At 53.6% G+C, this 25624-nt stretch overlaps 1 protein-coding gene across 2 annotated transcripts in view; it reads right to left on the bottom strand.

Moving 5' to 3' along the window:
- Positions 1 to 25624, bottom strand: part of Sdk1 (sidekick cell adhesion molecule 1) — a 744195-nt gene that overhangs the window by 153856 nt on the left and 564715 nt on the right. For both annotated transcript variants that reach the window (XM_074075462.1, XM_074075461.1), the window contains 3 exons: positions 24572 to 24708; positions 6396 to 6543; positions 5043 to 5183 (listed from right to left, as the gene is read on the bottom strand). In XM_074075462.1, coding sequence (XP_073931563.1) covers positions 5043 to 5183; positions 6396 to 6543; positions 24572 to 24708 — 426 coding nt within the window. The remainder of the gene's footprint in view (positions 1 to 5042; positions 5184 to 6395; positions 6544 to 24571; positions 24709 to 25624) is intronic.

Below are 25624 nucleotides of genomic sequence, written 5' to 3'. Positions count from 1 at the left end.
TAGGTGTTGCCTGGCACTGGTGCTCACGCCTGTAATCCCAGCTACTTGGGAGGCTGAGATCGGGAGGACTGAGGTTTGAGGCCAGCCCAGGCAAATAGTTTATGAGACCCCGTCTCCAAAATACCCAGAGAACGCAGTGGTGAGCATAGCTGCCTTCCAAAGTACCCAGCGCAAAATGGAGACTGCAGGAGTGGCTCGGGCGGTAGCACACCTGCTTTGGAAGTGGGAAGTCCTGAGTTCAAATCCCAGTCTTACCAAAAATACTACTACTACTAAAACATAAACAACAATGTTGACCTCTCTGAACTGCTAGTGCACAGCAAGGATGGCAAGTTGCTCTTCCGGAACCTTTGCGAGGGCCTGGCGACCCCGCGCGGCCGCTCAGGAGCGAGGCCATTTCCAGGTGTTTACTGGGACGCCCTCCACAGCTGCACTGGGGTACGTGCACGCTGGGAGACGGTCGTCGTCGTGTCGAAGGTTTCGGTACCCTGTGTCCATCGGCGACGCTTCCGTGTTCGCTTTGTAGAGGCAACGGACTGAGCCGGCTTGGTTAATCCGCCGAGCTCGGCTCGATGGCCTCCCTGGTGACGCCAGCACTGTGCCCAGGATGGGTGATGCCAAAGCCTCCCTGCGGCTTCCCCACACACCCGATTTCTAGCCCAGAAATTTCTCGCCTCAGGAAATATGGCTGTTTGATAAATGAGAAGGGGCGTGAATGACGAGGGAAACCAAACCAGACCGGCAACGATACATTGGTCTTGGTGGCGTTTGGGAACCTCGTGGCGTCCCCTGAGGAGCTGTCCCGGGGCAGAGCCCATGGCAGGAAGGGGGCGCCTGAGACGGAACTCACAGAGCAGGGTGTCCCCAAGGCCCAGACATTCAGATGCTTCCCAGAGAGAACGACAGCTGAAAACACAGGAAGGAGCGAGGGACACGGCCAGGAGCGTGTCCCCGTGGATGTCACCATTTTCTGGCTCGCTACAGGCCACCTGCACTTGGTGAGGCCTGTCCAGCAGCTGACAGCACTGGAAGGCACGAAGGTCAAGAGCCTCCTCCCTCTGCGCGGTGGCGTGGACACGAAGTGTCCCCCCGAGAAGGCTCCTGTGTTAAAGACTCGGTCCCCAGCTGTGGATGCCACCAGTGGGAGGCGACTGCATGCAGAGGGCTCTGCCTCAGATCAATCTATAGATGATTAATAACTGTAAGGACCGGGGGAGGTGTTGGGAAGTAGGAGGTGACACCTACTTGGAGCAGGGGGTCACTGGGGACGTCCCTTAGAGCCACACACTCTTCTGTGTGGCCCGGGTCACCCAGTGTCTCTGCTTCCGGGCCACCATGAGGGAGCAGCCCCATTTTCCACACCTTCCGCCATGGTGCTGACCAAACATTGGCCCCTAAACAATGGGGTCGAGGGACTGTCGAGGGAAACCCACGACACCGTGAGCCAAAATGAACCCTTCCTCCTCCAGCTGTCTCTCCCAGGCATTCTGTCACATGAAGAGTGACTCGCACACTCCACCCCTTGCCCTCGAGGAGCAAGTGACCCTGGCTCGTCTACAGGGGGACACTGGGGAAGGTGGGGTGGGATTCTGGGGGACAAAAGTACAAGCCACCCAACCACACTCCTGCATTTTTGCTTCACTTCCATCGACTCCGACATTTCTGGAGCTGGTCTGTCTTTAGTGAGTGCCCAGGGCGGCCAAGGACAGGGGCAATTGCCAGCAGGTGCTCGGCTCAGGTGGGCAACGAAAGGTCCCCAGGCCGTGGGCCTGGCACGGATAAACCACGTGACAGATGTTTCTACTTAAATCCCCCAGTTACCAACGGTGAACTTCACCAGCAAAGGGCATGGAGACAACTGGACGGCCATTTGCAAAAGATCAAACCCAGCTCCACCCACGGGCTACGGCAGAGGAGCGTGGTCTGCGAGTGGGGCTCAGACCCGCTCTTGTCACTGCGATGGGGTGAGCATGGCCCTTGAGGGCCCCGGCTCGTGTGGACCCCTCACTACGCCAGACACATTCCAGGGAGAAGCAAAGAAATGTGTGACTTGGGCCAACGTCCTCTGTTCAGCACAGCCACTAGTGAGCTGGGCGACCTTAGGTGAATTCTTAACGTCTCTGAGCCTTGTTTTCACCTCTCTAAAATGGTGCTGGCAAGAATGGCGTTCCCCTTGGCTGCTGCAAGAATTCAACAGAACAATGGATGAGAGAGTGAAGGCTTTTCTTACTAAGAAATCGTGACACGGAGCCTCCGTGAGCCACCTGTGTTCTCCTGAGCCGCTCTACATGATGGTGACAAATGGATCACAGCACTCGCTTCTTCAAAGCGGGCTGTGGCACAGGCAGATCGGTCCATGTGGCCAGCGCTCTCGGGGTGCTTGGTGATGCTCTCAGGGTGTCTAGAAGGTCACCGTTAATAAGCATAGTGTGGGTCGTCCCCGCCTTTCTGGGAGGCTGTGTCACCCAGGAGATGGCTCAGCCAGAGCGGGACAATTTTTATACAGGAATAAACAGGACATTTTTAAAGGACACAACCCTGAGCTCCTCTCCGAGAGCCCCCCTCCCGGTCTTATACACATTTTAACACTGCTTGCGCATCCCAGCTACGACTTATGGCCGAGGCCACCGAGGTGATTTATGTCACTGGCGCCCGCGTGTGTTGAGCCTGGCATCTGACGCGCGGCCTGCACCCTAGAGGATGCTTCCTTGCTTCCGAACAGAGCAGATTTTTTTTTTTTTTTTGCAGACTGCAGGATTACTCGGAAATTCATTTTGGCACAGCCTTAATTTCTAAAAGGTCTGGCACGCACAGGCCTCGGCCGTGCGCCCTCATTTGGGGTGCCCTTGCTGTAAGTCCCCGGCGATGACAGACGCCCCCCCATTCTCCTCACACCATCTTGGAAAATCCTTTAAACAGAAGTGATCCCATCAAAACAGAAATGTCCTCGAACATCACAGAGGTTTTATTTTTAAGCTCTGCGCCCCGAGCCTGGTTATGTGGGGGACGGTTACAGCCCCTGTTTGACAGCTGCAGCCTGGGGACTGTTCCTGATGTGCTAGAAACTTCCTCGTGGGCTGCCAGGACAGAGGGCCAATTATTTCCATTAGTGGATGGGTAGGAACAAGATGGACGGTGAGGCCGGGGTGGGAGCCCGCTGCAGAAACAGCAGAACCCCAGCGAGAAGCAGCTGTGAATGGTGACAGAGGAACAGAGCCCAGGGCACTGCCGGCAGGAACAGCTCTCGGTTCTCGTCCTTCCTTAAATGGGGAAGGACAGCTCGGGGCAGGGACAAGAGCCACAGTGTTGGCGCCCGTCATCCCTGTGTCCCCAGGATGCTCCGTTTGAACTGCTCAGCAGACAACGAGCTGGCTTGACATCTAGGGGACCGTCCCCCAAGGCTTGAAGAAAATCTCAAGAACAGTTAGTGGATCGGTAGTGACAGGAAAATATTGTATACACAGAGACTTTTTTTTTTTTTTTTTGGCAGTACTGGGATTTGAACTTGGGGCCTTTAGCTTGCTAGGCAGGCATTCTACCACTTGAGCCATGTCCCCAGCCCTTTTTGCATTGGTCATTGTGATACAGGGTTTTGCTTTTATGCCAGGGCCAGCCTGGATAGCAATCTTCCATTTGTGCGTCCCTGCATCGCTGGGACGACAGGCAGGCGCCACCATGCCAAGCCACTGATTAAAATGGGGTCTTGAAAACTTTTTTGCCAAGGCTGGCCTTGAACTGTGATCCTCCCAGTCTCCGCCTCCCAAGTGCACACTCTTAGCTGAAGAGGGGGTGACTGTGTGCACGTGTTGGGAACGAGTGGTCCCTCGTCCACAAAGAGAGCAAGTTAAGGAAGCAGCGCTGTGGCGGCTTGCGTTCATTTGAGAAGGCAGAGCCCACGGCCTTTCTTAAGCAGCTCGTGCTGAGCAGAAGCTGGGCCCGAGCCCAGGCCAGGCACCGGGCGACAGGTCCTCACCCCAGAGAAGCTGATAAAGTCCTCGCAGACTCAGCTGCGGATTAAGAATGATTCTCCCAGGCTGCATCTCTCTTCACCTTTGTGTCAGCTAACGCCACAGTTGTCACGGGCAGGGTGATTTGGAAACGGCCAAGGTCTTTGGCCGAGAAGATGTCCTCTCTCGCATGTGGCCAGCTCTCCTGGGGTTCTTGCAGTATATTTAGAGGCCCCATCACCCCTTCTGAGGCAGGGACAGCAAACTGTCACCCTTCAGCTACGTCTGGTGGCACAGGTGTGCATCGCACCTGCCCCGGGTTTCAAAATACAACGGTTTCATTTCCAACGCTGAAACACTGTGAGGTTGCGAAGATGACGGGATTTTCAGATTTCCTTGAAATACTGGAAGATCTGCCCAAACCGAGCAATGCGGTGACAACTGGCTGATAACTAAATGAAATTAATTGGGATTACTGTCAAGTGATTATGCTTCCCGATGCACTTGCTCGGGGAAAACGTAAAGAAACTAAAAGATTTCTACTGAATCGTGTACCTTGCTCCCTTCCCCATAATGCCCCCCTCTGTTCTGTCAAAATGCAGCTTCTAGGCCAGGCGTGACGGCTCACACCTATAATCCCAGCTACTTGGGAGGCGGAGGTAGCAGGATTGCAGTACAAGACCAGCCAGAGTAAAAATGAGTGTATGAGACCCCATCTCAAAGAATGAGTGGGGCATGGTGGTGCACAGCTGTGAGCCCAGCTACGTGGAAAGCACAGTTAGGAGGACTGTGGTCTGAGGCCACCCCAGGCAAAGGTGAGACCCCACATTAAAAAAAATTAACTAAACAGAAAGGGCTGGAGTTGTGGTTCGAGAGGTGGAGCACTTGCCTAGCGAGTGTGAGGCTCTGAGTTCAAATCCCAGTGCCTCCAAAAAAAAAAAAATCGGTGTGCGGGCCGGGCCCAGGGGCTCTTTGCAGGCGTCGCAGTAGCTGTGACTGCCAGTTTGCTGCCACCTCCACCGCTCCCTAGAGCCCGGCGAGTGCACGGCGCACGCGTGGCGAGATGGACGCCTGGCATCTCCCAGCCCGACTTGCCTGAGGATGTAGCCCTGCAGTGCCCCGTTGTGCTCCGGCTCGGGGGGCGGCTGCCACTGCACCATGATGGACTGGTTGGTCCGCCCGCTGGCCACGATGTTTTTCGGGGGAGCGCTGGGGGGTTCTTCGGGTAACATCAACCTGCAGACAGAGGACGGGCGGGAGACAGAGACAGGGTCTCAGCAAGGGACCCCGGGTGACATTCTCCACCATGTGAACCTGGAGCCTCTCTATTGAGAAGCCCGGTGACAGGTGACAGGCGAAACCACCGACCACGCTGAAGGACGCGTGTGAGACAGGCGCAACTGTCAACGCCCAGGTGACAAGGGGCTGTGAGAGGCGACCTGTCTGCCTGTGAAGAACCCAGATCTGAGACGCCCTCGTGTTTTCTTCCATTCCTTCTCTATCGCTCATCTCAGATTTGAAAAGAAAAAGTCATTTCTGTCTCAGCTGTCCAGGTTGGCCGGGAGGAAACGGGGCAGTGGATGGAACCACTGTGCCCATCACGCCTGCAAGAGGTTACAGAGCATCCGTCCCAGGGAAGGAGAGGGGCTCTTGCCCGTAGGGTAAGACTCCGGGGTGTCCAGCTTGGGGACCTTGGCATAGCGTCTACCTGCCGGCTGTTGGATGGAGAGAGGCCCAGACACAAACCCCAGGACCCAGGAAAGCTCTTAGTTTCTCGTAAACAGCAGGCTGTGCCATCAGATGTGTCCATGCAGCTGGGCACCGGTGCTCAGTCCTATAATCCCAGTACTCAGGAGGCAGAGATCAAGAGGATCCCAGTTCGAAGCCAGCCCAGGGCAAATAGTTTTATGGAGACCTTATCTCGAAAAATCCATCACAAAAAAGAGCTGGTGGAGAGGCTCAAGATGTAGGCCCCAAGTTCAAATCCCAAAAAAGTGTCCACGTGGGCACAGGTGGACAGCAAGGGAGAAAGCCGAGACACCACCTCCGAGCAGCTCAGGGAAACCCAGCTGGTCTGACGAGCACCTGTGTCCGCCCTCACTGTGATGGTCTTTTTATGGCAGTCCTGGGGTTTGAACTCAGGGCTTCACACTTGCAAGGCAGGAGCTGTAATACCTGAGTCACACCTCCAGCCATTTTTGGTCTGCAGATAGGGTCGTGCTTTTTGCCCAGGCTGGCCTGGACTCTGATCCTCTGCATCTCAGCTGCCTGCATGGCTGGGATGACAGGCATATGACTCCACGCCCAACTACTGGTTGAGATGGGGTCTTGTGGACTTTTTGCCCAGGCTGGCCTGGAACCACGATCCTCTCTGTCTCAGCCTCCCAGGTAGCAGCTAGAATCGAGGGACCTGTGCTGCTGGCCGCCTGCCGAGGGCGCTGCTCTCACCTGCTGGTCTCTGCGCTGTACTGGCCCTTGCCCACTCGGTTCACGGCGCACACCCTGAACTGATAGGTGCGGGCCGGGGTCAAGCCGCTCACGGTGGCGCCCGTCATCTCGGGGCCGACGTCTGACAGGTGGACCTTCCACGGAGAGTCTGGAAGGATGAGCAAAACAGTCAAAGAAAGCACAATGCAAACTGTGTCAGTTGCTTCCCAAGATAGCGCCAAGAGAAAAAGAGAGAGAGAGAGAGAGAGAGAGAGAGAGAGAGAGAGAGAGAGAGAGAGAGCCATCCCCGCTTGCCAGATGTGCAAAGCCAGGCTCGCAGGGCCATCCCCGCTTGCCAGATGTGCAAAGCCAGGCTCGCAACTAGGGAGCCTGGCGTGAAATGCAGGCTTTGCACCCCAAACCCTGTTGTTACCCCTGTGTTGCCATCGGTGAGCAAAGGGGTCAACCTGCATATGACACTTTAAAGGAAACTAAATGGCCAGGCATGGTGGCTCACACCTGTAATCCCAGCTACTCAGGAGATAGAAATAAAGAAGATCGTAGTTCAAGGTCAGCCAGGGCAAAAAGTTAGCAAGACCCCCATTTAATCAATAAGCCAGTATGGAAGCACACGCCTGTCACCCCAGCTATGGAGGAAAATCAAACACTAAAGTGAAAAGGGCTTGAGGTGAGGTCAAGCAGTAGCACCTGCCTAGCAAATGCCAGGTCCTGGGTTCAAACCCCAGTGCCTCCAAAAAGTAATAAGAAGAAAATAACTAAATAACTAACACGGGAACATTGCTAATCCCTGGGTTACTATGTAACAGGAAAAGGTTGTCACCAGGTCAGGCAGATCGCAAGGTGTCTCCCAGGAGAGGAGAGAGAGAGAGCACTGACGAGAGCGAGGTAAGCAGGTGGGCTGGGCGCCTCGCAACCCATGCGTGAGGTGGCGCCTGTCACCACTGTCACCATCACACATGCCCCTGCGCCGTTCTGGAAGCTTCCGAGGGGCTCCTGCACATGGGTGACGTTTTGTGGGGTTTTCACGCGGTTTGGACTGAGAAGGCCTGGGATGGACGCGGGCTCTGTGGGGCTCTGAGCCAAGATGGGAGTGAGGTGGGCGCGGGGCCTGGAGAGCCCGAGGAGAGCCCGCCATCCCTGTCCCCACATTGGCGATGGTCGCACAGAGGTGACCCGGGTTTCCTATGGTGCTGGCTCTGCTCACCCTGCAGACGCCAGCTGCCTGTGAACGCCACACGGAAACCCCAGAGTCCTGAAGACTGGCCGTGGGGACTGTCACCGTCACCAGAATCACGCTGGGGACTGTGGCTCCTCACAGGTCACTGGGAGGTGGCCGCAGATGGCTCCAAAATGAAGAGAAGGCTCCCGAAGGCAGCCAAGGCCTGTTGACTCCCCACGGGGACGTCTGTCTGTCCCCGGCTCGGCATCTGTTAGTTAAGCAGCTGGGAATCGTGACACCGGTGGACCACAAAGATGGGCGTCTTCCTAATTATTTCAAATAAAGCCAAAATGGCCTTCTGGGAACGCAGTCTACACCGCCATGGGCAGAGCTGCGGTCTTGGCTCTTGATTTTTGGTGACCCAGGTAACTGGCAATTGATAAGGATCTTTACGATTCTGCTGAAAACCCAAAGTGTGCACCCCCTCTTTTTAGCCACGCCAGAGTCCACGCCATTCTGTCTTCACCCCGGCGGTCTGGCTTTCCTGGCAACGCAGAGGGTGACACGGCCTTCCTAACACCCGAGTGTCCACGGAGATGGTTTCGCTCCAAAGACGGTGACGGGTGGGAGGAAAAACATGGGACCACGTTGGTCGTGGACGCGTGTGATTTTGTTTGAACTCCTGCTGCGCCCACGAGGACAGCTTGTCAACCAGGCAGAGAGAACAGGAGGTGTCGGTGAGGGTTTGTGCACTGCTCATCCGAGTGTGAGACGGTGGGAAACTAAGGTGGCTTCTCAACAATTAGAAATACAATTACCTTCCTTCGAGCCATTCCTACTTCTGATTCTCCGCCCAGAAGATCTGAAAGCAGGGCTTTGAAGAGACATTTGTATTCCGTGTCCATGGCTGTGTCACTCACAGCAGCGTCTCAAATGTCCATGGATGGATGAATGGGTACACACAATGTGGTGTATCCCCACAGTGGAATACTAGTCAGCCCTAAAAAGGAAGGGAATTCTGACCCCGGCTGGACATGGTGCTGAGTCAGTGAGTCGGTGACAAAAAGAGAACTGCTGAGTGATTCCACTTACGGTAGGGACCCAGGGCAAGGAACTTCACAGAAAGAACGCAGAAGGGGCTCGGGGAGGTGACCCAGGGAGTCGTTGCTGAACTCACAGGATCTCACCTGGGAAGTACGCGACACAGCTGAGCGGTGTGGAAAATGGCCGACCAGCATCAAGACAGCAACACATGCTGTGAAGAGCTGCCGGTGGGAAGTGACCCAGTGCCACAGCGTGGACGTCAGTATGGAGGCTCCTTGCAAAACTGAAACAGACCTCCTGGGACCCCGCCAGGCCCCTCCTGGCTATGTCCCAGGGAGTGTCAATCAACACACCAGACAGACACCTACACACTGCGGTTACAGCCAAAGTGCAGACACCGGGGTGACCAACAAACGATGGACGGACAAAGAAACACGAGATATTTATATTCTATGTAATGGAATATTACTCAGCCGTAAAGAATCATGAAGTTATGTCTCTGTAGGAAAATGGATAGAACTAGATGCCATCGTGCGGAGTGAGACAAGCCAAGTTCAAAAAGCCAAATATCCTGTTTTCACTCATTTGTGGAATGACGACTTAAGATGACGATGATATTAATAAAAACAAATGACAACGGTGACGGGACATAACTTTAAAGGCTGACAGGCTTGGGGCACTGGTGGGGGAGGAGAGGTAAGACGGTACTTAGGGGTGAAGAGGATTCAGCATGAAAACATATGTAAATATATGAAAACAGCAGAATGAAATCCACCAAGGTGCTTCGGGGGGGAGGGGCGGGGGGGCCTGGAGCATGACGGGGTGAAATCGCTCAAAGGCCGCTACGTATCGATGGAGTTGTCACAGTGACCCCCTTGTGCTATTATGTGTGCTAAGAAATAAAATAAAAAATTTAAAAAAATGGTTGAGCTGCTAAATTTGCTATGTGTATTTTGGTGCAATTAAAATTGAGCTGGGTGCCAGTGGCCACTCCTATAATCCCAGCTACTCAGGAGGCAGAGATCAGTAGGATTGAGTTTCGAGGCCAGCCCCAGTCAATTCCTCATGGGACCCTATCTCAAAAAAAGAAAAAAATCACAAAAAAAGGCCTTGTGGTGCGGCTCAAGTGGTGGAGAACCTGCCTAGCAACCGCAAGGCCCTGAGTTCAAATCCCAGTGTTGCAAAATAAAATCTGAAACACGAGAAACTGGACAGTAACATAACCCTCCCAAGGCCGCTCGAGGATGAAGTAAGAGCCTGGCCCAGGCATGGGGTGGGGGACACCGGTTTGGGACAGTCCTGTTCCCACTGGACCCATGTCCACTGTCTCCCACTCTGCCCCTCAACCCGTCCTGGAAGATCAGGAAGAGAAGTCCTCACTGAGAGGGTGGCTCGGGTGTCTGTGTCCATCAACCCACCGAGTCCTGCTCCTCTTTCTAAGTGCTGTGACTCCCTGGTCCCCACAGGGGGACCATGGTCTTCTTCCATCCCCGCCTCTGCAGACATCCATCCTTTCTCTAAAACCTGACTGACGTCACTCCTGGGGACATCAGTGTCCACAAGGGAACCACTTTCTGCCCGGGCAGATGCAGAGTGAGCCACAGACAGCGGCTGCGGGAAGGACAGACGTCCTGGTCAGATGACAGAATGATTCATGAACATGGGGAGGACAAAGGAGCCCAGGACACTGCGTGCTGTTGCCTGAACACAGTGTTTCCACTGAGACTCGTGTCACCGCTGGGCCCCAGCATGGCGGTGCCTTGAGAGCAGCGGGGGCCTTTCAGACAGATCAGTGCATTTCGTGCAGGCGTGAGTTCCCTTGGGACCGAGTGGCTGTCCTGAGAGCAGGTGACAGCACAGCAGGCCTGGCTACCTCCTGTGGCCTCTGCACACTCCAGCTTCCCCTCCTACTTCTCTGCCATGTTGTGACACTACCAGGGGACCTTGCCGGCCACCAGCAAACCTGTTTTTTTTACACACCAACCAGCTTCAGGCATTTTGCTACAGCAACACAGAGCCACCCGGTGCCAGCACCTCTCCTGTGTCACCCTCCCAGCCTCTACCCCGTGTGACCCTGGGCCATTTGTTCACTCGGAGCGTTAACAGCTCTCGAAAGTCCACAACCCCAGTGGCGGTCACATTGCTGCCCAGTGTGATGTGACAGCAGGACAGACCTGTTAATCTCCGTGTTCCAGGCTCAGCTCAGACCTCGGGTGGCACCTGGTAGAATTCGCCACTTCTTCTTTTCCCTCCCTACAGAAGATAAAAGACCTGGCAGGAAGAGATTAAATGGGAGCTGGCACAAATGTGGCCGATCCATCTCACGGGCTGATTTGTCCAGAGAAAGAAGGAAGCAAAGCCGCGTGGCAAGGATTTGTGCTCAGAATCGGGGACTTGCTGAGAACCGTGACAATTTAAAGACAGACTCCACTCCCGACAACCAATAAGCGAAACCAGTGAGAAAGCTCCTTCCTGCAGCTGGTGCTCATGACAGAGGGTGACACGAGGCCATCCCAGGGGCTGGGGGCTGGGGACACTGTGGATGAGGGGAGCCAGCCCATACCACGTGTCCCTGTCTCTTTCTGTCACTCTTTGGGGACACCTCGTCTGGAAGATGAGGATTTTCAGGTTTCTGCAGCACTGGCTGCTCTGCAAACCTCTGTTACACCAGAGCCATCAGTCACCTCCCTCGTAGCTGCCAGGCTCAGGACCCACGAGGACTTAATCTCTCTCTCTCTCTCTCAATTTCTCTCTCAGCTCAAGTGCCAGTGGCTTTCAATCTTTGGAAGGTACTAGAAGCTTTTCCCAATAAAAAAGAACATTACCGTTTTCTCAATTAATGGAACCCGAGGAAGGACAATTTCCTTAATTGTCAGAAGGCTCGTCACCATTATGAACCTTACGTGTGCGTGTGGCGGTGTGCGTCTGTCACCACGGGAGGCTCTCGCAGCGCAGAAAAGCAAGGCCCGCGGGAGCCATAAGTGCTCTCAGACTTCACAGGGGGGTCAGTACACACACTCCTGGAGACATCTCAGTGTCACCAAGGGGGACAGCCAGGCCTGGCGTGTCTGCGGGGAGGATAGCTCACACGTGTGCACACTAAGGCACTCCACAGAGCCCGGTCTGAGTGTGAATCAAATCCGGCCTCCAACCCCAGCACTGGTGGCTCACGCCTGTAATCCCAGCTCCTTGGGAGGCTAAGAGCTGAAGGACTGAAGTTTGAGCCCAGGCGAACAGTCCACAAGATCCCATCTCAACCCATAGCTGGGTGCAGTGGCACACGCCTTCATCCCAAGCTACATGGAAGGCTGAGATGGCGAGGATTGTGCTTTGAGGCCATCCTGGGCAAATAAATTTTCGAGACCTCATCTTGATGGGAAGAGAACAGAAGCTGGGAACGGTGGTTCACACCTGTCATCCCAGCTACAGCGAGAACTGTAAGATAGGAGACCACAGTGCAGCCTGGCCTGGGCAAAAAGTGAAACTTGCATCTCCAAAACAGCCAGAGCAAAAGGGGTTGGGGCAGGGATCAAGTGGAAGAACGCCTGCCTAGTGTGCAAGTCCCTGGGTTCAATTCCAAGTATTGCAAAAATAAATAAAACTCAGGTGTGAAAGGACAGGCTTTTCCTAGACGGGGAAATATGGACATTAATGAATTAATGATTACCACTGGCTCTGTTAGGTGTGATGGACTTTTTTTTTTGGAGCTGCTTACTGAATCACTCAGGGATAAAATGACACAAATTCCTTTAAAATACTCCAGGAAAAAAAAAAAAAAGCCAGGTTTCAGTGTCGGTGCTCACACCTGCAATCCAGGCTACTCAGGGAGCAGAGATCAGGAGGATTGCGTTTCAAAGCCAGCCTGGACAAATAGTTCCTGAGACCCTGTCTCGAAAAAAACCCTTCACAGAAAAGGGCTGGTGGAGTGGCTCAAGGTGTAGGCCCTGAGTTCAAATCCCAGCACCACAAAGACACAAGCGTGAAGTCGATGAAAGCAGAGGCGACATGGTGTTAACAACTGCGTGAGCCACACTTCTGTGTCTCGTTAAGTGCCTTTATAACAAAAGGTACCAGAAAGTGACGGTTCTGTCACCACAGCCAGCACGGTGCAGCTGTCATTGAGTTTATGACCCACTTGTCCACTTGGTGGTGAAATGCGCCTATGCTGATGCTTTTCCTTGCAGTTATGTATACAGCAAACACACCTTACGTGCAGACTTATTTATTTTTGGTGGTACTGGGATTTGAACTCAGGGCCTCACACGTGCTATGCAGGTGCTCCACCACTTGAGCCCTTTTTGTCTTTTTCAGGTAGAGTCTCATGGTTTTTTTCCCAGGGCTGGCCTCAAACTAAAGTTCTTCTGTGTATGTCTCCCACACAGCTGGGATCTCAGGCACCCACCACCACGCCTGACATGTTTTGTTCAGATGGGGTCTCCTTCCCTTTCTGCCTAAGCTGGTCTCGAACCGTGATCCTCCCAATCTCTGCCTCCCAAGTAGCTGGAGTTCCAGCTGCGCACCACCACACCTGGCTTACATGTGGTTCTGAACAAGCATGGGCAAAAATAAATAAATAAAATTTAAAAATGAGGACGAATTTCGGAAAGAAATGTTCTAAATTCTGGCACACGTGTCACAGGAGGAGCAGCCTCCAGTCGCCGCACGCTGTCATCAGGCGTGTTTTAAATCCCTGTGTGACTGCTGAGGGCGTCCCTGCTCTCCATTTTGTGAAAATCCACCTCCCAAAAAGCAAGGTGCAAGGCACGGAGATCCTCCCCAGCCAGGAAGGGCACGGAGGGTGCTTGGTTGGCGTGGTCAAACGCAAGCGTCCACCGCCCTGGAGATAAGACCAGGACGCAAGGTCCAGCTGCGGAGAGCGGCACTGATGTGCACGGCAGCCACTTTGTGACCGTCCTGTCACCTCCTCCACGTGGCTCAGACTCACGGTGGCCCGGAACTGTGAGCCTGGGTGACTTCAGACGCTGGGCCTCAGTGGCTTTCCTCACCCGCGGTGTCCTTGGACCCCAGGCCCCGACACCATGGCCTGCCGTGTAAGATGTGCATCCCACGTGTGTGTGCGTGCGGGGCTTCTGTGACACCTTCCTGCGTGTTTTAGCTGCTGAATCATAAGTACGGGTGATTCACACACAGTGGCCTCCCCAGGCAGACCCCCGGACCCTCCGTGTCCCCGTCTATCCCGTGCCCCACTCGTAGTGGGGACTCAGCACCATCTTCCAGCAAGAACACCTCCCGCACTCTGGGAGTGGTGGATGGCTTCTTGTGGCCACATCGGCCTGCAGTGGCCACTGTGACACAGGACAGTCACACGTGCCTGAGTTCACGCTCAGGTCTCTCCACCTGCTGGCCACGCACCATGGTGGAAATTCCACGATGACCCCTGCCCCGTCTGTCCCCAGCACTGAAGTGAGGACGTCCAGGGGTTGGTCACAGACAGCTCTTTCCTGCACCAGTGTCCTTGAGGGCCCCGGCAGAGTCCCTGAGAGAGGACACTAACCAGAGTCCCCCTTCTGCCCCGCCAGCCTGTCTTTCTCAACACTTGACATTCAGGTGTCACTGGGACTCCAACCCCAGGCACAAATGAAGCTACCTTTCTCAATGCTCAACGGGCATTTCAAACATGGCGGTGACAAGCAGTGTGTGTCCTTGATGGCACGTGGGTAAGTGGTGCTCTCCCTCCTGGGTCCTTCTCCCAGTGTGCTCTGACCAGGAGAAAGGCATTTAAAAACCCAGCTGAGCAGCATCCCGTAAAATGCGCGGCCAGCCCTCCTCGGAACCGTCACGGTTGTCACTGAGACTGGAAATGTGACAAAGTGGCCCGCTACGCAGAGCCCGGGGAGACACTCAGGATCCTGGAAGACGGGCGTCCTAGAGTGGAGAGCAGGTGTCAGGGGAAAATGGGGGCATGGAGGAAGTGTGGGGCTCCCTCAGTGCGAAAGGGGACATGGGAGCTCTGCAATAGTCTGCTAACCTAAAACCATTCTAGAATGCAAAGCAAAAAAGGTCACCCCGGCGGGGGGTGGCCTGAAGCGGGAGAGGAGTTATGGGGCACTGACGTGAGCGTGTGCGCTGCGTGTGCACACGTGTGGGTCTGAGCGCCAGCGCCCACGCACGCCGCCCCGCACGGCCCCGGAGAGTCCAGGTTTAAGCTGCGTGAGTTTTCGCAAGGCTGGGGTCTGGAGGACAGGGGTCTTAGATGTGGCTCGTGCTGAGTCTCAGCCTTGGGGACCTGGCGCCCCTCGGGGGAGCAGCTGCTGAGTGGGGACCCTCCACGAGCTGCTGCAGCAGCCACCAAAGGCTGGGGTCTCACTAACCTTTTTTGTCTGGGTTAGTCTTGAACAGTGATCCTCCTAACTCTACCTCCCAAGTGTCTGAGATTACAGGCATGAGTAACCATGCCTGGCCTCGATGATCTTTCTTCGTAAGAGCTCCAAAGTTACATAGGCTGCCGTGTCCCAAGCTCAGGCTCCATGGCAGCTGTTTACAGATTTCCCCACGGTGGGTCTGTCCCCGCCCAGGCACCAGGCTAAGGGAATCCGTAGCTCATCAGGGCATTGAAACAAAAGCACAGCGAATAACTGCTACCGTAAAGGTGGAATGTGATATTTCTGCAGGATTCTGGTTTAAAAGCAATTACGAGTGTTTCATTATCATGGATTTTAGCGCAGTCTGCAGCTGGAGCACTTGGATGATGGACCCCCTTGCAGGAGGGCGGGGATGCAGGGGGTCTAAACTCCCATATCTGAAATGTGCGCGGATCAGCTCAAGTTCAAACACCTGCTCGGGACAGCCCTGGAGATGAGTCTGAGGTCACCAGAGGGACAGGCCACGTGTCATTGCGAAAGCCCAAGAAAGAGGCTGTGCTCAGCAGAGGTCCATGGGGGGAGAAGGGGCAGGAAGTGGATGGTGTTTCTGTCCTAAACGAGCCAGGGAGAGCAGGCAGGCAAACACGGCTGAGACCTTCACTTTGGGAAAGCCTCTCCGTTGTGTGTGTTTTTAGAGAAACAATAAAAGCTTGCAGAGTTAGGGCTAAAATGCACCAAATTTTGCCTTACAACTTAAGAACTAAAACTGAGATATTTAGGAAAATTCACAAAATCCCCAACCAAGAGGCACAGCCACAGTGACCCCAGGAACAGGCTTTGGGGCTGTAGGCAGTTCAGACCTGAGAGACTGCGGCCTCTGGAAATGAAAGTTGAGACCCTGGAGATGACCCGCCCCCACCCGAGGGTGGCCTGGACCCAGGCGGAGACACTGTCTCCTGGAAAGGGTGTGGGCTGAAGCGTGGGAGCGCCAGGAGCTGAGGGAAGCCGGCCCTGGGTAGAAGACAAAGCCAGGTGGGCTGGGCATGGCTCTGACCTCGGCTGGCAGGCCATTAGTAGAGCAGGTGGCCATCCTGGATGGAAGCCAGCCCGGCCTTAGGTACCACAGCCATAGGGGCCTCTGTTTTCTGCCCCAAGCCGTCCTGACAGGCTCACGGGTGCAGGAAGTGACATCTGGGTGCAGATCAAGGTGGCAGAGCTTCCAGGAAGCTGTGGGTCCCCACTGGGCTCTCTCCCCTCCTCCTCTTACCCGAGGGAAGAAGCCCACCATCCCTTCCCCCCTCTGAGCCCTGCCGCGGGTCTAATGGCCGTCTTTTGTAAGTACCTGTGACAGCCACGTCTGGAGCAATGCGATTTGTGTGAAGCTCCATTTGCGAATGCCCAGGGGCAGACAGGCAGGTTTGAAAGGCAGAGCTGGAGCACGCAGAGCGAAGTCGGCCGTGTGGCAAGTGGGACGGCACAACGCCATCAGCTCTTAAGTCCGCAATAGCAGCTGTGGATGAGGAAGTGACACACGGCGTGGTGACAGGAGCTGGAGCCGAGTGCTCAGAGCGCCGTGTGCCAGCCAGCCACGGGGCCATGCGTGAAAAAGACGCCTGTGACACTCGATGAAGCCTGAAGGAATTCCCCTCTCCCCCAAAGACGCCGGCGCGGGGACGTGGGGACACCGGGCCTCGGACAAAGCTCTCCTGAACTTGAGCGTGGTGTTGGAGCTGCTGCGGCGTAACGAGCTGCAGACGGCACGGCCAGAGTGCTCCGCGCTGGGGACAAACTGCCCTGGGACGTTGTACTGGACCCCAAATGCCATGCTACCCGAAGCTCTGCCCAGACCCACGCTCCGGGCCTGCGGTCCCCAGCCAACTCTGGCCTCCTCCTGGGGACACCATCAGCCCGCACAGCGCTCGGCAGCCCCAGCTTTGAGCCCACACAGCTTTCCGTTCGCCACTGCCAGGGTCGCCTTGAAACTTGTGTTTACGCACACATTCCTTTGCTTGATGGCTCTGTGACTGTGGCCTGGCCTCCTCCGGGCCCTCCGCGTTCCTCACGGGCCTCCCCGCTCAGGCTCAGCGTGGGTCGATGGCCAGTGATGGCCTATCGTGCTGGAGACAGTCAAGAAAGTCACCTTTAAGCCCTAACACGGCTCTAGCCGCAGCCAGCAGGGATATTCTGTCTGGAAAAACACTTTGGCTTAGAAAATGGGTTTTATTTAAGCAGATCACTTCAGGCTGGCCTGCAGCCTCTCCTGGGCAACCGCCACTCTGCTCCTGCAAATGGACCAGCCGTGGCGCCTGCGTGTGGGTCCCCCAGGAGAACACATCCAGGCTCCGCCCATTCCCGCATTGTCCCTGGCCCACCTCCAAGGACAGCTCTGTGACCCCAGCCTGCCCACAGCGACGGCCCCTCCTCCTAGTGCCCCATTCTCGGCCGCTTCTCCTGTTCCTGTGCTAACAAGGCCATCCCGACTTGTTCTTTAATTTCCTGGGTGTTCTCTGCCTCCTCAACAGCCGTATGCTGCAGGGACTACAGACTCGCAGCTTTGCCAGGTTGCTGGGCTCTATGCCTCAAGGCCATGGAGAGGGAAACAAAGGCAAAGAGACAGATGGCTCTAGTTTCCTATTAAAGAATGCCTACGCCTGTAACCCCAGCTACTCAGGAGGCAGAGGTCAGGAGGATCGAGGTTCGAGGCCAGCCCAGGAAAATAGTTCAGAGACCCTATCTTGAAAACACCCATCACAAAAAAGGGCTGGTGGAGAGGCTCAAGTGGTAGAGCGTCTGCCTAGCAAGTGCAAGGTCCTGAGTTCAAAGCCCAGTACCACCAAAAAACAAGTTTATATGGTGTGTGCTTGTGTGTGGGGAGAGAGAGAGAGAGAGAGAGAGAGAGAGAGAGAGCACGAGAGCGCTCTCCTGGAGAATTCTCTGCATGGCACCTGCCATGCAGCTGTGTGCAGCCACAGGGGTGACGTGGAAGAGTTGAGAACCTTCCTCCCTTGGGTGGCTGTAGAAATCTGGTATTAACTGCTTCTTTCTCAGTTAAGGAAAGCACGTTGGCTTCAAGTCTGAGGCTGGGACTCTTGAGTCCCAGCTACATGGGAAGAGCAAATAGGAATATTGTTGTCCTGGCCCGTCTGGGCATAAAAGCAAAACCCTATGTGAGGAATAACTAAAGCGAGAAGGACTGGGGCCATGGTAGAGCGCCTGCCTAGCAAGCACAGAGTCCTGAGTTCAAACTCCGGTAGTGCCCCCAAAAGAGAATAATTTGCTTAGAAGTAAGATGTTTCCTTAACACAATTTTTAAATCCTAACAATTAAGAATGGGAGGAATGTATTTTGTGCTAAGAAATTGTTCTTCCAAGTTCATGTCTTATTATTTGAAGTTCAAAACCAGACAAAACTAACTTTGGTGATGCAAATCAGAGAGTGATGGCCTCTGAAGGACGTGGAGTGAGTGCAAGGGACACGGGGAGCGTTCTGGAAGGCTGGAATGGTTTGCATCTTGTTCCTCGTGGGGACAACATGGGTCTGTGTATTTGTCAAAACCGAAGCTCTCTGGTTTTTTTCTGTGCACATTGCCCCTCAATCAATGACAAACACAATCAATATCGTAGGAAACAGTAAAATCCTAGAGACACTGCTTTGAGATCAGGGGGAAAAAAGCAACAAGAGAGAGACTATCGTGCAAATAATTATTTAAGATTATTCTGCTTTGCAAACATGAGGCCCTGATTTGAAACCCTAGTCTCACCCCCAAAGCAAAACAACTGATATCATTCTGATTCCCCAATAAGATGGGAAAACCAAAAAGGAAACAATGAATATTTTTAAGAAGAGACAGTTGTTGACCTTGAAAACCAAGACTCTGAGATTAGTTGATGGAGTTCAGATGGCTGAAGGCCAGTGTTCCAGCCACCAGGCAGAAGTCAAAATGGAGAAAATGTCCTGCTTACGAAAGACTGAAGAGCAAGGTTTGCGCCTGCGAGGTTCACTAAGCACGTTAGAAAAGAGAGAGGTGAGCAGCAGGGGTGAACGGGACCTCCTGACGGAAGGACAGATTTACCAGGTACTCAGCTCTCATAAAACTCATCCCATGCTGGACTCCATTAAAAACCCAATGGGGCGAGTTTTGCAACTTTCACAAACAAATTCCATGTTTCCCCCCAGAAGAGCAGTGTTGAGAAGTAAGAAATTCTGAAAAGGTGAGGGGAATTGCTTTATCACTTATTAAGACATATTTTGGAGCGAAATCAATTAAGATACCGTAAAACCAGGAAGCCCCCTCCAAAATGATGAATCAATAAGTCCAAATAAACCAGATGTTTTCTTTTATAAACAGATCAATGAAAAAGCAAATGACATTAAAAAAATGGATCATTCAATCAAACCTGCTGGTAAAATTGGTCATTTAGAAGAAAGAATGGCTCAGTATGCCAAAATTCCAGATGAATTAGGGTTCAACGGATAAAAAAGCAAGGTGAAATCTGCGATGACGCTAGTCTATGCTCCATAGTGGTGAGACAGTCAGACACAAAAACAATGAAAAAACACGAAGTGAGATGCCAAAGACTTACTCTGTAAGAATCAAACCCTTCCCCATGCCGGAAAGGTATGCACAAAATTACAGGTAAAAAGCCAATTGAAAAACTACATGTCACAAATGACAGAGAAAACTGAAAACCAAACAATCCTAAGCCAAGACAGAAAATGGTAAATGGAGAAAGTAAAGGGCAGATCACAGCAAAGTGCACAAAATCAACCCGCTTGGAAAGCTGAGACTCAAACATCGAAGACCTGGCTCAGAACCGCAGTTCTCTCTGGGTGCTTCTTCACTCGTGCTCCCCCAGGACGCTTTCCCCTGGAGGAGGGGATGGGGACTGTGCCTCCTGCCGTGCTCTTAGGCACAGAAGGGATCTAGATTGGCTGTGTGACAGCGCCTCCCCACCAGGGTGATCCCACAGGGGAACGGGGAGCAGGAAGTGGGTCTGGACAGGCAGGGTGTGGTCAGACGGCGAGTGGGGATAGCTACCCTGACAGCTGCCCACCGTCTATTCTTCAAGCAAATAGGAGTTCTGTGCAGGACAGACAGGGCTGGTGGCAGGGCTGTGACAGAAGTAGGGCGCCAATGTGAGGAAGGCGGAGTGCGGGTTTTACTGGACAGAGCCCGGTGGAGGTTGTTCGGTCCTGGCTCTGAAGTACTGTAAGGAGGGAGAATTCTCCCGGCCAGGCTTATACTTCACGGGGCCCAAGGGAGGATGGCCTTGAGAGGGACACACCCATGGGGTGGCAGCCTGCCTCAGTTGCTGTGGATTAGATAGAAGTTTATGAGCAAGCTGGGTGTAGTGGCTCACACCTGTAATCCCAGCTACCCCAGAGGCAAAGATGAGGAGGTAGATGGTCAGGCTGGGCAAAAATTTAGCAAGACCCTAGCTTTATGGTGGGGGTGCACTGGGATTTGAACTCAGGGTCTCAAGCTTACAAAGCAGAGATGGTCTTACCACTTGAGCCACTCCACCAGCCCCCCACAAGACCCCATCTTAATCAATAAGCCTGGCATGGTGGTGGGTGCCTGTGATCTCAGCTATGCAGGAGGCAGAGGACTGATGTCTGAGGTCAGCCTCAGGCAAAAACATAAGACCCTACCTCAAAAATAACTAAAGCAAACAACCAACGATGGGGCACGGCTTCAGTGGAAGAGCGCCTGCCAATCGAGTGCAGGGCCGTGTTCAAACCTTAGTACCAGCAGAAATACACTTTCGGTGTGGGGATTGGTGGAGTCAAGAATGACTTTATGTTTCCAACTTAGAGGAGAACAACTCTTGGCGGGGGACAATGACAAATTCTACTGTAGACAGCTTGACTTTTTTCTTTTTTTGCGGTACTGGGGCTTGAATTCACTTTGAGCCACTCCACCAGCCCATTTTTGTGATAGGTTTTTTCAAGATAGGTTCTTGAGAACTATTTGCCTGGGCTGGCTTTGAACTGCGAGCCTCCTGATTTCTGCCTCCTGAGTCGCTGGGATTACAGGAGTGAGCACCGGCGCCCAGCAACAGCTTGACTTTGACATCCTGGAGGGCAGCTGGGGGGTCGGTGTCTGGGAGACATCGGCTGGGGTGAGGTCTTAGTCGCAAACACATCTGAGGGACTTGCAGCATATGAAGGGTGAAGAGCACAGATACCCAAGCTCACGGGGCAGCAGCTGCAGTGAGAAGACCACGCCCTAAGCAAGACGGACCAGGGGACTCCAACGTGTGAGGGGCAGCAGAGAAAACAGTCTTCAGACATGTCAGAGAAAAGGGTGAGAGAAATGAGCAGATAGGAGGTGAGGATGAAGAGGAGACACAGCCAAGTCATGGGGACAGAGTTCTGAGTGGAGGGAGGGACAAGAGCACCAAATGACAAGAAAGCCAGGTGGGAGGACGTCCCTTAGAACAATGAGGCTGGGGTCCATGGATGAGGAGGGGTCAGGAGGGTGAGGAATTAGCAGAGCCCACTCCTCTGAGACAGAAGAGACAGGTGGACGGAGGATGGAAGACAGAGGGCAGAGGGACTAAATGACAGAGCCAAGTCCAAGGGGAGAGGGAGGGAGGCAAGGAGGAGGGTGGAGCAGAGGCTGTTGAATACGAGCGACCACAGTGATTACTTTTATTCTTTCTGCTTTAAACAATTTGCAAATTTGTATTAATGATTGTCCATGACTTTAATAGTAAAAAGCAGAAAGTTATTTTATATTGTAATTAAATTTAAATATTATAAGGTCTAATACAAAATCACAACCATGAAAACTTACAATCTACTAAGAAGGTGGCAGAACCAGGAAGCACGGGACATCCTGTGCTTGCTAACTTAGAGCACGTACCAGGAGACACCAGGTAGCTGGCACTGTTTAAAAAAGACTTCCTTTTTCTTACTAGCTGGTAAATGACCACCTCTGCCCTAATTCAGCAAGGAACGCCCCAGTCCAGGCCAGGGAAAACGCAGGGGCCAGGACGGACTCTCCCAAATGCCACGGTGACCACGGAAACTGACAGCGGCGGTTCTGTCACACGAGTTGCTTGCATTTCTAATACATCGCGCGGTACCCATTCATCCACATCCAAGGACAAAGTCACAAAGAGGAAAATCGGAGCTCTCGTTGAACACAAAATGACCACGCATCACCACTTTAACTCAGCGCTACCTTGTGAGGGAGCCGCAGCCCGGAAAAATCCAGCACCTGTGTGGATGGTGCTACAACGCACTGGCAAGCAGATTCAAAAGGGTCAAAATCCACACAGCAACAACCAGTTACTTTTTTTTTTGGTGGTGCTGGGGTTTGAACTTAGGGCCACAGCTTGAGCCACACCCGAGGTCTCCAGAAGAAAATATCCATTGCATTTCTGTGACAAGAATTACTTGCACTACTGAGTTTTCCACTCTTCGCTGAGTTGCAACGAAACACAGGTCCTGTGAGATCAGAAAACCCTGGTGGGTGCCAGGTGACACCCTGCCATCTGTTTCTTTGTCTACTTTGAATTCTTACATAACCTCCCTGCCGGTCCTCCCTTTGGTCACCGTAATCTCTAAGAAAGGTCCCTCTTGGGCGCACGGATCGGCACTTTGAAGAGCAGGGCAAATGCTCTCAATTTTTGTACAGAAGCCTGTGCTGCTTGTAGGGTCCTGGCTAAAGCCATCCCGAGTCCCTGTGCCGTGTCCACAGAGGGACTCCAGCGTCCCTCATCTGGCCGTGGTCTGACTCTGTGCACCTCAGTCCCCCTCTTCAGCCAGCTCTAGGGTGCTTCTACCCGCTCTGTGTCCCCAGCTGACAAGAGGCGCATGGGATGAGCGACCAGCCAGCTTCTCAGGCAGTGAGCCACACATTTCAACACTGGTCAAGAACAAGGGCAGAAACCCAGGCACATCTCCAGAATCCTGCTTCACAGAGGAGCATTTGTGGGGACTGGAACTTTGTTACAAAGCACCTGCCATGGCCACCACAAAGCCTTGTCCACTTGGTCCCTGCAGGATTAATGGTTTGCAGAAAAGAAGTCCCCTTGGCCTGCTGGGAGAGTTGGCCGCGAGGCTGGCCAGGGTAGTTGGAGAGGACTGCTGGATGGGTTTTGTTTTTGGCAGCACTGGGGCTTGAACTCAGGGCCCCACACTTGCTAGGCAGACGCTCTACCACTTGAGCCACTCCGCCCGCCCAGGGATGGGGTGTTCAGCGCCGTCCACTTGCGCAGTGCTGAGCGGAGCCGGGCACCATCCCGTCTCTGTGCACTTGAGCCGTTCTCGCTGCGTGTCAGCTGCTTCTTAAAGGGCACTTGTTCCTTATAAATGTACAATCCCATCATGGGCACAGATGATGGCGCCACGGCAGGAGGGCACACAACCCAGTGGCTGGCAGCACCCACGGCTTAGCCCGGGTCACAGACAGATGGACAGACAAGAGGACAGCATCTGTCTGCTCTTGACTCTTCATGCATGAAACCTTCCCTAGCACTCTGAAGGCAAAGCAGCTGGTGGCTCTCACCAGCATCTCCTGGCGGGCTGACCCAAGACAGGTCCAGCCAGAGTGTCACAAGCTAGTGAGGGACCGATGATGTCCTTTGTCACTTTGTCAGTGAAATGAAGCAATTAAACTCCTCCAGAGGTACCCAGTATGTGTCAGGCACTCTGGTGGCTGCCACAGGTCAAAAAGTACAGGGGTTGGGGGTGTGGCTGTGAGGCAGAGCACCTGGCTAGCACGCACAGGGATCTGGACTCAGTCCCCAGCACGGCCAAAACAAAAGTGACACACGGATCCTGATGTGACTGGCTATCTCTTTGCTATTAGTGGTTCACGGTAACTTCGTGTCTGCACCCCAGCACCCAGCAGAGCACTTGGTACAGACAAGACATCCAGTCACATGGAGGGAGGGATGGGTGACATCACAGTAAACCTGCGTCTGATTTTGGCGAGAGGTCTGACTGTAAGAATCAGCTGTGCCATCAGCTGGGCAAACGGCAGGTGTGGCACTTTGAAACAGTACCTTTTTGGAACAAAGGTGGAGGGACCCTTGCCTTTTGCCAGATGACTCAGGACTGCCTTTCTGAGTCCACCATGGACTCTAGCAGAGAGATTTCTGTTAGCTTTTCTGTGGAGTAGCCGCTACATGCTGGGGACCAGGGACACAGAGGCGAACAGGACACGGTTCTCTGTCTCAACGAGACGGATGCCCAAGAGGGCTGTCTGGATGGGGGCTGTCTGTCAGCCTTCTGCTGACAAGAGCTCTGCTCCTGTCACTCCGCTCCACACACATCATTGTCACAGGCTGCACGGCTGTGACATCCTCAGGAAAACCTCGTCTTCTCAAAGGTGATTTTAATAAAGAATGCCCACCCTCCCTCTCTGGTTGGCGCTGTTGGCGTGCAGCCTGTCCCCACGTGGCCCCCTCTGAGGATGAGGCTGGGTCAGTGGTCAGGGCCACCCGGCTCCAGCACCATGCTCCAAACCGTGCCCAAGACCAGAGTCAGTGCAGCCAAGGTGTGACCTTAGGACCATGGGACATGAAAAGACAATGTGGCTTTGGGACCTCCCCCAGACGCCTGAGGTGCACGGTTGGTTTCCCTGGTGGCACAGCAGTCAGGTTAAGGTTAAGAAGTCTCACGGCGTCAGTACTTACTGTTTTCGGACAGCTCCACGATGTAACGGAGGACAGGGCTGTTTCCATTGAAGGGCCGTACCCAGGAAAGTGTCACCGCGTGGCTGTGTGAGGGACTCAGACTGGCCAGGAGGTTTTGAGGTGGGTGAGGCAGCTCACTTGAGGGAAGGCAAGAAAAGGAAGAAGATGAAAATGACGTCAGAGTGGCACGCAGCCTGGCATCACGCTGGACAGTCCTGGAGTGTGACAAAACACACCTGAACCAAAACACTAATAGCTGTCCTTTCTTACCCCAAGAGAGACCAAGCCCAACCCCACCACTCACCCCGTCAGTTTGTCTTCTCAACATGAGTTGATTAATCCCTGGGGGGGCCGAAACAAGTAATGACATTGTGACTTAAATGGGGTGTTGTGTGTGCAAATTTTTGCACAGTGTATTATTTAATTGACAAAACGTCATCAGCCATTTGTCTTTACAGCTGGTGGCTGGCGACAGACATGCGGCAAACTGCATGAACAGGAGAATTCATGGTGGAAGGGATCTAGCATTTGGAGTTGCAAGACAGAAAGACAGACAGAGCCGGCTCACTTATTGACAGCACGAGCTCAAACTGTCATTCTGTCATCTGCAGGATAATGGCGGTTTGGGGGAGGTTCTTAAAAGGAGATGTGGTGAAAACACTAAAATCCTGTGGAAACAGTAACGCATCAGCGAGGCTATAAAATGGAAAGGCAATTAAAGCAGATCAATTCCAAAAAGAAGGTAGCAATTAAAAAGAAAAGTTTTCCTGGGGTTTACTGCTCTCAAACCAGCGACAGGCCTGCAAGCTGCAAGTCCCAAGCCTGTTTAACGTGCATGGCCTGGGGCTGGGCGCAGGGCCCGCTCTGTGGACAGCGGGGTGGCTGCCCCTCCCATGTGGCGCAGGGGACAGGGGTGCCTAGTGGCCTGAGTCACCTCCCTTGGAGGTCAGTTACTTTGGAACCACACAGGTCAGAGTAAAGGTCAAGTTACACTTCCATTTTTCTTTTAGGTATGAACTCACGCTCTGAAATTTAAAGCTCCCGAGGAGCAGA

The sequence above is a fragment of the Castor canadensis genome, chromosome 6, assembly GCF_047511655.1.
Source record: "Castor canadensis chromosome 6, mCasCan1.hap1v2, whole genome shotgun sequence".
Lineage (NCBI taxonomy): Eukaryota > Metazoa > Chordata > Mammalia > Rodentia > Castoridae > Castor > Castor canadensis.
Note: the sequence above shows the minus strand (reverse complement) of the source record. Positions and strands in the feature narration are given on the sequence as shown.